Source organism: Sciurus carolinensis, chromosome 13 (assembly GCF_902686445.1).
Source record: "Sciurus carolinensis chromosome 13, mSciCar1.2, whole genome shotgun sequence".
Lineage (NCBI taxonomy): Eukaryota > Metazoa > Chordata > Mammalia > Rodentia > Sciuridae > Sciurus > Sciurus carolinensis.
In genome coordinates this window covers 24,517,196-24,531,628 of record NC_062225.1, presented here as the reverse complement: position 1 = coordinate 24,531,628, position 14,433 = coordinate 24,517,196, and the positions used below count along the sequence as shown (strand labels likewise).

The window sequence follows — 14,433 nt, the reverse complement described above, 5'->3', positions numbered from 1 at the left end:
CTCCTGCATCAGCCTGCTGAGATGCTGGGATCACAGGCATGCGCCACTGTGCCCAGTGGCCCAAGTCTTCTGATGGGCAATAGGATTGAATTTCTCAGCCTTCTCTCTTGGAATTTTGCCCATCTTTCTGGAAGGAATACTGGTCCTAAGCCCACTCCACTGAGGACCAGGATCATGGCCACATGGACAATGCCAAGAGGGCTCACAAAAGGAGCTGGAAGGGCTGGGTTTGTGGCTCAGTGGTAGAGCACTTGCTAGCATGTGTGAGGCACTGTGTTCAACCCTCAGCTCCACATATAAATAAATGAATAAAGATAAAGGTCTATCAACATCTAAAAGAAAATTTAAAAAGGAAAAAAAATCAGCTAGAAGTCATTCAGAGCCCTGCTATGTAGGCAGGGATAGAAATGGAATTCCAAAGCAGCACCAAGCTAAGAACCCATCCATCCCTGAGGGTATGGGGAGTGCATGCTGTGGGTTGGGTCCTGAAGGATGTGTACTCTGAATAGCTCCAGGACAAGAAACAGGTAGTAAAGACTGGGTCAGTATGAGCAAGAGTGAAGAAACAGGTGACTAGTATAAACTGTGGATCACTGGATAGCTGGGTCACTGGATAGCCACTCAGTGGGCCTTGGTGATAGGAGGCAGACAGTTCCATGACAACTCCCCAGGAAAAAGGGCAACCCACCCCAAGTTTGGGTTAACTGGCTTTGGAACGCCCTTGGCCTAGTAAACCAGCTATGAACCCTCTAGGAGAGGGGAAGCAGGCAGTCATGAAGACTGAGCCACCTTTTCTGTGTGTCTGCTTCTTCTCCTACATAAACTCCCAGCCTAGAGAAAAGGTGGGTTCTAAAGGAAGAAGGCATCAGGAGAGGACAGGAAATTCAACACAAGGGCCCCTCACCCTGAGCAAGGGGCGTCTGTGTGGGCTGCAACCTGCTCTGTCCTCTTTCCCTGCAGGCCACCTATGAATCTGCTGGGCCCTCCCTCTTCACAGCAGATCACTCCTCTCTTTCCCATGGACCAGCTGAGGGCGAGACACCCAAACTTGTCTCTTCAGTGTTTCAGCTGCTTTTCCTGCTCTTCCCATCCCTAAAATTCTATTCCTGGGGCTGGAGAACTACAACACCCATGACCTCCCTCCAAGCTCCTTATCATCCAGGCTGCATGACACAGATCCTGACAACTGGTGACACCAGCCACTCTCATGGGCTGCCTTTGAGGGCAGGGCAGTAGGCATGAGTGGTTGTCTGCATGGGGCAGGGTTGGCAGGGCCTGTGTGAAGGGATGTGGGCAGTGACAGGGCTCCTGGGGTGTGCACAAAAGTAGAGACCAAAAGGCCCAGGAGCCAAGGACACAAGCTATTTACTAGAAGGACACATGGGCTCCTGACTCAAACGTGTCTGTTTGCAGCAAGTCCAGCAGCTTCTGGGCTGACATCCTGCAATCTACCAGCTCCCCATTTGTCTTCATATCCTGTAGCTTTTTTCGTAAGTCTGGATCCACTGAGGTCTCTTGGGCCGACTGCTGCATGTCTGTGTCCATGATACCTGCAGGATAAAAAGCAGAAGTCAGGGACAGAAGGTCATGGGTCCCTGCTATGTATTTGGGGAAGGGGCTGAGTCAGATGTGGCCAGAGGCAATACCTCATCTTGGCTGAAAGGTGTGATCAGAGTGACCAAACACCCCACTGTGTCACTACTGAATTGCAGACTCAAATTCCAAAAACCCACACAAAAGATGGTCTCCACCAACAAACCACCCTGTCACTATCACCCCTCATAAAGCAGGAACTTCTCTCTCTCTCTCTCTCTCTCTCTCTCTCTCTCTCTCTCTCTCTCTCTCTCTCTCTCACTATTTCTCTTCTATTTGTGTTTTCAATGTGGTGCTAGGGACGAAGTTCAGGGCCTTACACATGCTAAGCACATACGATTCCATCCGTGCAGCACTTTCTCTTGACTTTCCGCTTCTACTAATGAAGTATTTAAAACCCTGGTGCCCACAGCCAACCAGGCACCAGGCAGGACCCTTCTGCCCCTGCGTACCCTGACAACCAGGTCCTTCCTGCTCATGAAGCCCTGGTTCTCTCTCCCTGCTTCACTCTTGGGCTATAATCTAATTTCTCTAAAGTATCATACCCATTATCTGCTGAAAACCCCTCAGGGGCTTCCCAAGAGCCTGCCAAGATCTCAAGGTCCCTTAACCGCTCCCCTCTGTGCACATCCAGCTTCCAGCCAAACTGCAAGGCCTGTCACTGCCTCACACACTTTCTCTCCTTTACCTGCACTGCTGGGACATGTCTAACCTGCAAACATCCACACAGCACCATGGGACAACACTGAGTCCAGCTACCTCCAGTAAAGCCATTCCTGGTCTCCCCATCCAAAAGGAATACTTCCCCTTCATGAACTCTCGTGTGCACGTTCTATTCTCCACAGAGGAATCACAACAGAATTTGGAGTTAATGATCCTGGGGGACAGAAATTCACAGAATCTCAGACCTGGAAAGAGCATCACCTTCCTGATTTTCAAACACCTTCCAATCGTGGGTGCATCCTGATGACAAGGGACACTCTACCTTTCCAAACAGCCCACTCTATATTTGAACGCCTGTTAGAACATCCTTCCAGAGAGTGAAATGATTCTCAGACTGGTCTCTGCCTTTGTTCAGGCCCTGGGGAGCTCCTACAAGTCTCAGCTCTCTCACAATGCCCAGACTCCTGACATTGAACCTAGCCAAGTGGCCATCTGCCATCTCAGCTCCTAGCTATAAGTGACATTTGGTCATGTGGTCTGAGTGAGCTCTAGGCTGGGCTGCAGGTGATGAGCTGGGATGTTGGCTCCAGAATCCCTGCGTGGGTCTGTGGGGTGGAGCATGGAGAACAGGAGAAGTAGACACGGTGCTGATCACACATTGGAAGCAGGGTAGAATCCTGGTCTTACCACATCCGGGCTTTGTGGAACCCACTCTATATCTCTGTCCCCAGGACACAAACCTGCATCTCTACCTAAGCTGCTCAGACATTAGACCACAGCTCTGTCACACCTTCTAACTCCAGGAACTGCAAGTCTAGAATAAAGGCCCTGGCACTGTGGTATCTGGGTGGAGAGGGCAGACACCAGACCAGGTGTCTCAAGACTCCATACCTTTCAACTTCCATGAGCACAGGGAACCATCTTAATCATCCCAGCATCCCCCATCCCCAGGGTTCTGGCCCAGTTCAGCCTAGACTCTCACCACTCAACAACATCTGTCTGCAAGTCACTCAGTTAACATGCCCTGCAGACCCACCCCAGACTAGCTTTGCTAGCTAGCTGCTGGGCACAAAGATGAACAGGGATTCCCATCAGGTACACCTAGGGAGGTAACACAGTGTGACAAGTCCCATGGAACAAGTAGAAGTTGTAGCAATTAGACAGTACTTCACTGCTGAGGGTCGTTTCCACAGGCACTACCTCCTTTAGCTCCCTGGGAGACAGGTAGCATCTTTCCCATTTCACATGAAGAGGGAAGCTTGGGGCCCAGAATTCAATCCCCACTGTTCTCCCAAACTTCATCTAATAACTCAGGCTTCCCTGTCCCACCTGTAGTCCCAGCAACTCCCTACTCTCTCTGCATCCCCTGCTCCTGCCAACTCTACTTCCTTGGAATCCACGTTTCACCTGAGGGGTGAGGGTCAGGAGTCAGGTACAACATACTTTGTGGGTGCTTCCAAAAGGAGAAAGGAGATAGGTCCTTTGTCCAGTCCACAGCGAGGAACCACCAGTTCTGGGAACAGTGATGGTAGCACCTTCCACCTACCTGGGTCATAGCTCAGCACCCTCACACTAGGTTCCTCTGCAGCCAGGACCTGGAACATCATTTTACGGGCAGCCTTCCCTGCACAGTACAATGCCGAGCCCTTAAAGGGCTTCAGGGCACAGATGGATGAGATGTTAACCACAGTCCTGCTCAAGCCAGGACGTTCTGGAAAGGCCTTCAGGAGGCTGGAAGTCAGGCAGAGTGTGGAAGTCAAGTTCATAGCCCAGTAGCTGTTTGCTTCTGCTGGGTCACCCAGGTTCAGGAAGCCTTTGGAAACATCCCCAAGAGTGGCTGAAAACCAGAGATAGAAATAAGTCAGTGTAGCATGGGGGATGTAGCCCTGTGGTAGAGCACTTGCTTAGCACGGGAGAGGCCCTGGGTTCAATCCCCAGCACCTGGGGGTGTGGGAAGCAAAAGAAATAAAGGGTCTGTTCCTCTTACCAGCCTCCTCCACTTCCTCCAGAGACACCCTTCTCATCCAGACTTAGAGGACCTATCTCCCTAGCACTTCTCAAGGCGTTTCCTGCTTCTCCAGTTCTGCAGAAAGACTAACTAGTGGGGAGGAGACCCCCCACCCAGGCTGCCCACCGACAATGCACTGGCCTTGCTCTGGCATTGGGAGTCAGGGCCTCTGGGGCAAGCTCTAGGGGGAGTTTGGAGAAGCAAGGCAATTTGAGGACTCCATGCTTTGACTCAGTCCATCGCTAGAGGGCGCTGCGCAAGGAGTTCTGAAAAGTTCTATGGACACTTTAGAAAACTTAATTGGGCAAACCGTGTCAGGATGAGGGCCGCCAGATTTGAGGACACCTGGCCTTCCTCCTGTACGTCAGGCCTCTGTGTGCCCCGGAGGCTGTGCAAGTGCGATCCACTTTATGCTTTGAATATAGCCCTTGCTGCTCTGCCACTACAAGTCTTTTTTTTTTTTTTTTTTTTTTTTTTTCTCTTCCGGTCTCTCTACTCCTCTCAAATCTTAAGGGGGAGGAGGGGCGGGGAGCCAAAAAACAAACAAACGAAAAACAGCAAAAAAAAAAAAAAAAAAGAACCCAGGATTACCTTTCTTCCCCATCTTAGGCACATATTCCCACCACAGAAACTAAAACTAAGTAATCCAGGCTTTGGGGTGGTACCAGAAGGTCTCAGAAATGACTGTCTCCCAAATTAACAGAGAACACATGAAATGCAGCCTTGAATTACCACTTTAGAAGTCCCCAGTTCCTGCTGATGGGCAGAATCACAGCTTTCGGACAGGAGTCCCCTGTGTTTCTCCTTTGCTGTCAAAGCAATAAACCTTTCTCCTCTTCTCAAAACCTTGTCCTCCTTATTGGATTGGCATCCGGAATAAGGACTGAACTTTCAGGCAACAGCTGAACTACCCGTACTCTGTACTCTCGGCCGCCTAGTCTGCCCACCTAGGAATCGCCCTTACTGTCCCCAGCGCGGTGGGGAGGGACCGCTTAAATGCAGAAGCCGCCCAGTCTCACCCGCATTGTTTATAAGCAGCAGGCGCTGAAGCCCTTCGGGTCTGGGGAGGTCGCGCAGAGCTCCGAGCAGCTGCTGCAAGCCGGCGTCCGAGCCCAGGTCGGCGGGCACCGGCACCACGCGCAGGCCAGGATGCTCCGCCACCAGCTCTGCCTCCAGCTGCCTGAGCGCCTCCTGGTTGCGAGCGGTTGGGAGCAACACCGAGCCGGGTGACAGCAGCCGGGCCAGGAGTGTGGCCAGCGCGCGGCCGAAGCCACGGGAGGCCCCTGTGAGCACGCACAGTGTGCGGCCGAAGCCGCCTTCCTCGTGGCTCCCGCGCTCCATACCGCTGATCTCCGCTGGCGGGAGCGGGATCTGAGACCCTTAAGGCCTTGGGAGTGGCGGAGTGGAGGGAGGAGCCGAGGAACTGGGTGGATACGAAACCTGAGTTTTCAGGTTCCCAGTGCTGGAACTGATTGCCTAGGTCGCTGGTGTCACAGTTGGAGAAATCGGAGTGCAGGTTTGACAGGAGCCTAAGCGATTAGGTAACCAACCAGGAAGGGCTGGGAGCTGGTCCCAAGCTGTTGGCAGGGTTCCCAGCGCTCCTGTTTCTCACTGTGTCACTCCAAGTGGCTAAACCGCTAAACTACCTGCTAGGACAGGGCTGTGCAATTTCTTTCCAACTTCACACCCAAATTCCTTGCACTCCTGACCTCCACCAGTGTAGGTCGCCTTGCTCCAGGCCTCCTATCCTTGGACGTGACCAGTCCTGAAGGAAGCCCCTGCCTGCGTAGGGTTGGGGTACCTGCTGGGCTTATTAGCCACCCTCCCTGTGCAGAGCAGTCAGTGCCCAGCTCTGAGTTACTCCATGATGTAAAGAACGGAAGTTTTCAGGCTGTGCCTAAACCTGAGTTACTCCATTTTGTACAGTGGTAGTTTGCCATGAGCCAGCCCATTTAAAGTTCAAGTGCCAAGGTAGAATGACTCTAGACCTTGTTTGTAAAAGGATACCACCACCTTCAGCCCGGCAGGACATTAAGGCACAAATTGGTAAACTCCTTATATGTGCCAATTAGCAAAGTAAATCAAGAAGTTCCTGGACACATGGACATCCAAATCATATCAGGAACACCAGACATGGGAGTGAATCAAACTCCTCAGGTGTAACCTCCTCACCTATAAAAGACCCATAAAGGGAGGACTCGTCTGAGACAGGACACAGGGAGTTGTACCCTGACCCTTGCCCAGGAAAATCAGCACAGCCATGATCCTCTGTCCTGGGGCTTCAGCAGAGCATGTTTTCCCCTGCCCATGATGACCACCCAAGGCTCACTTAGGACACTCTGAAACTGAAACTACTGTCCTGCATGCTTTGGCACCCTCTGCTTTGACAACTCTGCAGCGTGGGGTCATTAAAATCCTTCTCTGACCACCTACAGTGACTCTTTGACTCTGGGTTTCTCTCTCATCCTGTGCTCCTGACTCAGCATTTTGTACCTTGTGGCCTTCTCACCCCTTTCTTAGTCTTTCTGTCACCTATGTGTGTACATCATTGTGTGAAGTATGATATCAGAAATTATGATTAGATACTGGTGATGAGGAACAGTGAGGGCCTAGTTCCAGTTCCCTAGATGTGAAGATTGAACACCCGAGAAACACCAAGGCAAGGGTAGAAAGCAGGTTTCTGTCAAAGAATAGAACAGAGATAGACTTCTCTGCCGACAAGAGGCCCACAGCTGGGTTGCCAAGGAAGTGGGGGTGTCCTGCCCCCTTTATACATTGTAGATTTCCTTTGTTCTCATGGCCTCTCCTCCTCCCATCCTGCCTATGTGACCAGAAGGTGGGCCAAAGGTGGAGTGATCCAGGCAGGATGGGAGTGGCCCAGGAGGCATCCGGGCCAGAGAAAACAGGTCTGTGAAAGTAATCTCATCCTTGAGTTCTCTGGACATTTGTGGAACTCCTGCTCTGTGCCAGCCTTTGAAGAAAAGGAGGGAACGATGAGAGATGACTGAAAGTCAGAAATCCACTCTTTGGAAATAGGTGCTTCTATGGGAGTCATTTGGGAAAAGCCCCCAAGGGCAGTGGTTTGCTTAGTCTTGCAGAACCTCAAAAGTTCTTCCCTTCCTAGGAAGATACTTATTGCCTCCTGCTACCCCACCATGTCCCCACACTGCCAGTCCCACAAGTAATATCTCAGGGGCAACACAGCCCATAGAATTCCTTTGAAAGTGGCACAAAATTTCCTAAATCTGCTTACACATTGAAGTCACTGAGGAATTTCATAACTACAGGGTCTCACTGAGCTGAACTGAGGAATTGTAATAAGATCTCCAGCTGATTCTCATGTACAAGTCTGGGAACCACTGCAGTAGCAATTGACAGTAATGTGGGTTTTTAATTTCTTTTCCTTGCATCATTCCTTTTTTCGTGTGTGTGCGTGTGTGTGTGTGGCCCTATGCATGCTAGGTGAACACTCTACCAACTGAGCTACATCCCCAGTCTTATCTGAGTTTTTCCCTTTTGTTGTTTTGTTTTTTGGTGCTAGGGCTTGAACCCAGGGGCATTTTATCACAGAGCTACATCCCCTGTCTCTGTATGTTTTATTTTGAGACAGGATCTCACTATTTGCTGAGCCTGGCCTGGAATTTGTGATCCTTCCAACCCAGCCTTTGAAGTTATAAGCATACATGACCAGTGCAGCAGTAGTGTTTTTAAAGGTACAAAGGTAAGAAATATACAAAAATAGTGTTAAAAGTCTAACTCTGATAAAGGTCATTAGTAGAGAAATTGTTGAATGTTGCCTAAGATCTGTAGGATTAATTTCTAGCATTGTATCTTTCCCTGCTTTTGACTAGTGAGCTGTTGTTATATTTTTGGAAATACAGTGAGGTATGTAGAGGTAAATGGGTATCCTATCTTCAACACACTCTCCAATGACTTAGAAAAAAATAGAACGAATAAAGCAAGAGTGGTTCAATGTAAATATTTAGAAAATATTGATTAAAGCTATTCAAGAGGCTTTTTTGTTTCCCCCCGGCATACTGGAGATGAACCCAGGGCGATCAACCACTAAGGTACATCCCCAGTCCTTTTAATTTGTATTTTGAAACAGGGTCTCACTAAATTTCCCAGGTTGGCTTCAAACTTGTGATCCTCCTACATCAGCCTGAGTCATTGGGAAATAGGCATGCACCACCATGCCCTGCTATTCAAAACTTTCTTATTCTACTTTTAAGCCACCACCAAACCCACCTATTCAGGAGTTCTTTATTCTATATTTCAATGAGTACCACACCCAACTACTCAGAAGCTCTTTATTCTGTTTTGCAACCACCACCACTCCCAGCTACTTAGGAGTTCTTTATTCCAGTTTTCAACTTTTTAAAGTCTGAAATTAGGGCTGTGAATGTATCTCATGGGTAGAGCCCTTGCCTAGCATGTGTGAGGCCCTGGATTCAATCCCCTGGACTGAGAAAGAAAGAAAAGAAAGAAAGAAAGAAAGAAAGAAAGAAAGAAAGAAAGAAAGAAAGAAAGAAAGAAAGAAAGCTCTGAAATTATTTCTAAAATGTTTACAGAGAGATCCAAGATGGCAGACTAGAGGGAGGCTGCATTCCTTGTAGCTCCATGACTTGGTATTTAAGCACAGGAAATACCATTTCTCTGTGAGGCAGTTGTCGCTGCCCACCAATCCCCTGCTATTTACCCCTTTGTCCACCCCGATTACCAGCCATCTGCAAGCATATCACCTGCTTTTGGAGTAGGCATCACTCACCGACTGCTGCCTATCAACTGCCATTTGACCGTTTGCCTGCCTCTTGCCTGCTCCTCATCCACTTTTCACCTACCCATCGCCCACTGCCCATGGTTCACCTGCTGATTGTCTGCCATTAGCCTGCAGACTCACAGACCTCCAGCAGATTGCCTCTGCCCACTTTTGCCTTGAAGTCTATTGTCACAGTACCTGCGGGTTTGGTTACATGTGGCTTCCCCATTTTGGGACAACAGCCAGGGCCTGCAGGTTTACCACTGCAGCCACTGACATTTTGGGGTGGGGCCAGCTTGGTCTGGGGAGTCAGGTCATGGCCTGAAGATATCTTGGGGTACCTGCAGGTCTGGTTGCACCCGAGGTCTTTCTGTTTGGTGTGCCAGTGGCCACCAACTGGCTGTCTCTTTTCAAGGTCGCTACTTTGTGTGAGCACATCCCTGGTGGTCTGTCTGCAAGTTAAAAGGGCATTGAGATCTTGGGACTGCCACAAGGCAGAGTCTGGGGAAGCTGAATCCCAGGTCCATCAAATTGCAGCTGGATTTGTGCAGGCCAGTCTGGGTCTGGCAAGCCTGTGCAAGTCAGAGACTAGGGGTAGTCCTGGGGCAGGGGGAGCACAGGTTGGAGAAACTAGAGAAAACTGGATTCTCTCCAGCTCCGTGAGTCCTGAAGTGTGTGGGGACAGAAGGGGCCAGCTACGATGGGAGGGAAGACTGTAAGGGTGTTAGGGCATCTTGCTATCGGTTCACCCACCCAACCAGTATGGCATCAACTAGAGTGAAACTAACGTCAAACTTCAGACAACGCTTCTCGGTGGAGAAGGGAAGCTGAGAGCATTTTTGAAAGTCAATGAAAGCAATCATTCAATTATCTGTTGAGACTTTCCTCCTTTTTTTTTCCCTTTTTTCGCCCTCTCTCTCTCACACCTCTAGCATCTTTGAATCCAAATATTTTTCATGCATCAATTTATTGAGGAATGGGTTGTCTGAATAGTGTATGACCGTTTTGTTGTGTATTCTTATATTTTTGCTTTTTTTTAAAAAAAATCTGTACATGTTTTTTCTCTCACCTACTTGCCTGTCTCCCTGGATTCTCTTTCTCACTTCTCTCGTACTAACAGCCAACCTCTATTAATTCCTCCCTTGCTCTTACTATAAATTTTTATCTCTATCTTCTCTCCCTCTCTCTCATAAACATCACATCTTACTCTACTTCTGTTCCCTCATTGTCCATCACTGAAATGGTAAACGCTTTTAACAAACTTACTGTTTATATTGTACATAATAATTGAGCACTGTTTTTCTGTCTATTGTGACAAAACTGTAAACACCTTAATAGGAACCACTCGTTTTAAGGTGGTACATCATTTGCATTGGATGCTGTTAATATTGGTCTCCCCCTTAGAGGTGAGGTACTAGAAGCATTCAGGGACACTAAAAGACTATAGGGGAGAATCTTTACTGCCTCAACTCCATACCACTAGATGGGAAGACACACAAACAACATGAAAATACAAGGGAACGTAAGTAGATGATGATACATAATGGGGGGAGGGGATAAGGGAAGAATGAAGGAAGGATGTATTGTGTAGAGGGAAATGAGGGGTGGGGAAGGGTCGGGGGAAGGAAAGATAATGGAATGAGACAAGCATCATTACCCTATGTACATGTATGATTAAACAAATGGTGTGACTCTACTTTGTATGCAACCAGAGAAATGAAAATTTCACCCCATTTGTGTACAATGAATAAAAAAAAAAAACACGAGGGAAGAAACTCAGAGAAAAAGAAAGCAAGGGAACAAAGTGCTTCAAACAAACCAAGATCTTCCAATAATAGAATCCATAGACAACACAGTAGAAGAAATGTCAGAGGAGTTTAGAAAATACATAGTTAGATTGATCTTCAAAATAAAGGATGGTATTGGAGAGAAAATACAGGAAGCAAAAGATCACTTCAATAAAGAGGAAAAGATTGTAAAAAGGAATGAAGCAGAGATCTTCAAAATGAAGGAAACAAAAAATCAAGTTAAAAATTCAATGGAAAGTATCACCAACAGACTAGACCACTTGGAAGACAGAACCTCAGACAATGATGACAAAAAATATACTCTTGAAAATAAAGTTGACTGCACAGAGATGGTCAGAAACCATGAACAGAACTTCTAAGAAATATGGGATAACATGAAAAGACCAAATTTAAGATTTATCAGAATAGAAGAAGGCATGCAGATACAAACCAAAGGAATGCACAATCTTTTCAATGACATCAGAAACCTTCCCAAATGTAAAGAATGAAATGGAAAGTCAACTACGAGAGCTTACAGGACCCCAAATGTACAAAACTACAGAAGACCAACACCAAGTTACACTATAATGAGAATGACTAATATACAGAATAAGGACAGAATTTTAAAGGCTGCAAGAAAAAAAAATCAAATTACATATAGGGAGAAACCAATTCAGATCTCAGCTGATTTCTCCACACAGACCCTCAATGCCAGGAAGTCCTGGAATAACATATATCAAACTCTGAAAGAAAATGGATGGCGGCATTTGCAGGCAAATGGATGAAATTGGAGAATATCATGCTAAGTGAGATAAACCAATCTCAAAAAACTAAAGGACGAATGTGATCTCACTGATAAGCGGATGATGACATATAATGGGGGGTGGGAGGGGTTAGCGTTAGGGTTAGGGTTAGGTTTAGTGTTAGGGTTAAGGAGGGGGGCAAGAATGGAGGAAGGAAGGACTGTATAGAGGGAAAAGAGGGGTGGGAGGGGTGGGGGGGAGGAAAAAAATAACAACATTACTCTATGTAAATTAATGATTACACAAATGGTATGCCTTGACTCCATGTACAAACAGAGAAACTGTTTGTACAGAGAAACAGGAAATGTATCCCATTTGTTTACAATAAAAAAAAAAAAAAAGAAAAAAGAAAATGGATGCCAACCAAGAATTTTATATCCAGCAAAATGTGGCTTCAGATTTCTCAGCAAAATATTCCGTGAGGAGGAAATGAAAAAAACAAAACAAAACAAAACAAAACAAAAACAGTGAAAACCAGCAAAGGGAGGAACTACACTAGAGGAAAATTCAATCAAAGAAGAAACAAAGTCAAGTTAAAAACCAAAAAGAAGCCAAAATGACAGAATACAAATCATATCTCAATAATAACCTTGAATGTTATGGCCTAAGCTCATCAATCAAAAGACATAGACTGGAAGATTGAATTTAAAAAAAACAACAACAATATGCTGTCTTCAAGAGACACACTTCCTAGGAAAAGACATCCACAGACTGAAGGTGAAAGGTTGAGAAATATATATCACTCACATAACTGTGTAAACAAGAAGGAATTTCCATCCTCATATCAGACAAAGTGGACTTCAAACCAAAGTTAGTCAGAAGGGATAAAGTAGAACATACACCAACAAGACACAAACATTGTAAATATATATGCCCCAAACAATGGAGCATCTACGTACATCAAACAAACCCTTCTCAATTTCAAGAATCAAAAACAATAATACTGGGTGACTTTAACACACATCTCTCACCACTGGATAGATCTTCCACAAAAAAAACTAAACAAAGAAACTATAGAATTTAATGATACGATCAGTGATTTAGACTTAATGAACATATATATATATTTCATCCATCATCAAGCAAATACACTATCTTCTGAGCAGCATATGAATCCTTCTCTAAAATAGACCATATGTTATGCCACAAACCAACTCTCAATAAACCACACACACATACAAAAAATAGAAATCCTACCCTGCATTCTATCAGATGATAAGGGGATGAAACTATAAATCAACAATAAAATAAAAAAATAGAAGATACTCCAATACATGGAGACTAAATAACATGCTATTGAATGATGATTTGATTAAAAAAAGAAATCAAGGAAGAAATGAAAAAATACTTAAAGGTAAATGAGAACATTGATACGACATATCAAAATCTCTGGGACAGCTGGGGAGATAGCTCAGTTGGTAGAGTGCTTACCTTGTAAGCACAAGGCCCTGGGTTCAATCCCCAGTACTGAAAAAAAAAAATCTCTGGGACACTATGATGGCAGAGCTAAGAGGAAAGTTCAATACTTTGAGCCCATATATTAAAAGAATAAAAAGTCAACAAATAAATGACCTGACATTACATCTCAAAGCCTAGAAAAAGAAGAACAAATCAACACCCAAAGCAGCAGAAGACAGGAAATAATTAAAATCAGAGTTAAAATCAATGAAATTGAAACCAAAGAAACAATTCAAAAAATTGACAAAGCAAAAAGTTATTCTTTGAAAAAATAAATAAAATTGATAAACCCTTAGCCACACCAACATAGAGAAAGAGTGGGAAAACTCAAATTACTAAAACTTGGGATGAAAAAAGAACTATCATGATGGGTATGACTGAAATACAGAAGATAATTAGATACTAATTTGAAAATTTATGCTCAAATAAAATAGAAAAACTCAAAGACATAGACAAATTTCTAGAGACATGTGACCTATCCAAACTGATGCAGGAGGACATACACAACTTAAACAGATCAATTCCAAGCAATGAAATAGAAGACACCATCAAAAGCCTTACCAACCAAGAAAAGCCCAGGAACAGACAGATTCTCAGCCGAGTTCTACAAGAGACCTTTAAAGAAGAATTAATACCAACACTCCTCAAATTATTCCATGAAATAGGAAAGGAGGGAACACTTCCAAACTCATTCTATGAGACCAGTATCACCCTTATATGAAAACCAGACAAATACACATCAAGGAAAGAAAATTCAGACCAATATCCCTCACGAACATAGATGCAAAAATTTTCAATAAAATTCTGGCAAATCACATGCAAAAATACGTTAAAAAGATAGTGCACCACAGTCAAGTGGGGCTCATCCTTGGAATGTAAGGTTGGTTCAACATAGAGAAATCGATAAATGTAATACATCACATCAATAGACAAAAAGACGAGAATCATATGATTATCTCAAAAGACCCAGAGAAAGTATTTGACAAAATACAGCACCTCTTCATGTTCAAAACACTAGAAAACCTAGAGGTAGTAGGAACATACTTTAACATTTTAGAAGCTACCTATGATAAGCCTGAGGTCAACATCATTCTAAATGGAGAAAAATTGAAAGCACTCCCCCTGAAAACTGGAACAAGACAGAGATGCTCTCTTTCTCCACTTCTATCAACATTATCCTTGAAGCCCTAACCAGAGCAATTAGATGAAAAAAATTAAAATAATATGAATAGAAAAAGAAGAACTCAAACTATCACTATTTGCTGATGACATGATTCTATATTTAGAAGATCCAAAACAATTCCACCAGAATACTTTTAGAACTCATAAATGAATTTAGCAAAGTAGCAGGATATAAAATCA

The 14,433-nt window shown here is 45.2% G+C and overlaps 1 protein-coding gene across 1 annotated transcript; it reads right to left on the bottom strand.

Moving 5' to 3' along the window:
- Window positions 1–1,368: 1,368 nt before the first annotated feature.
- On the bottom strand, window positions 1,369–5,605 carry LOC124962824 (sepiapterin reductase-like). The gene is made up of 3 exons (XM_047522124.1): window positions 5,284–5,605; window positions 3,803–4,093; window positions 1,369–1,550 (listed from the first exon to the last, which is right to left on the bottom strand). Exons 1-3 carry the CDS (start codon window positions 5,603–5,605, stop codon window positions 1,369–1,371), a joined length of 795 nt encoding a protein of 264 aa, XP_047378080.1.
- Between the last annotated feature and the right edge of the window lie 8,828 nt (window positions 5,606–14,433).

What these genes read in the sequence shown, in the direction of transcription:
- LOC124962824 (XM_047522124.1), bottom strand. Translation starts at nt 5,605, where the DNA reads ATGGAGCGCGGGAGCCACGAGGAAGGCGGCTTCGGCCGCACACTGTGC. An exon ending in GCTGCTTATAAACAATGCGG is followed by an intron (nt 4,094 to 5,283) that starts GTGAGACTGGGC and finishes TCTGGTTTTCAG; the next exon opens with CCACTCTTGGGGATGTTTCC. An exon ending in GGTGCTGAGCTATGACCCAG is followed by an intron (nt 1,551 to 3,802) that starts GTAGGTGGAAGG and finishes TTTATCCTGCAG; the next exon opens with GTATCATGGACACAGACATG.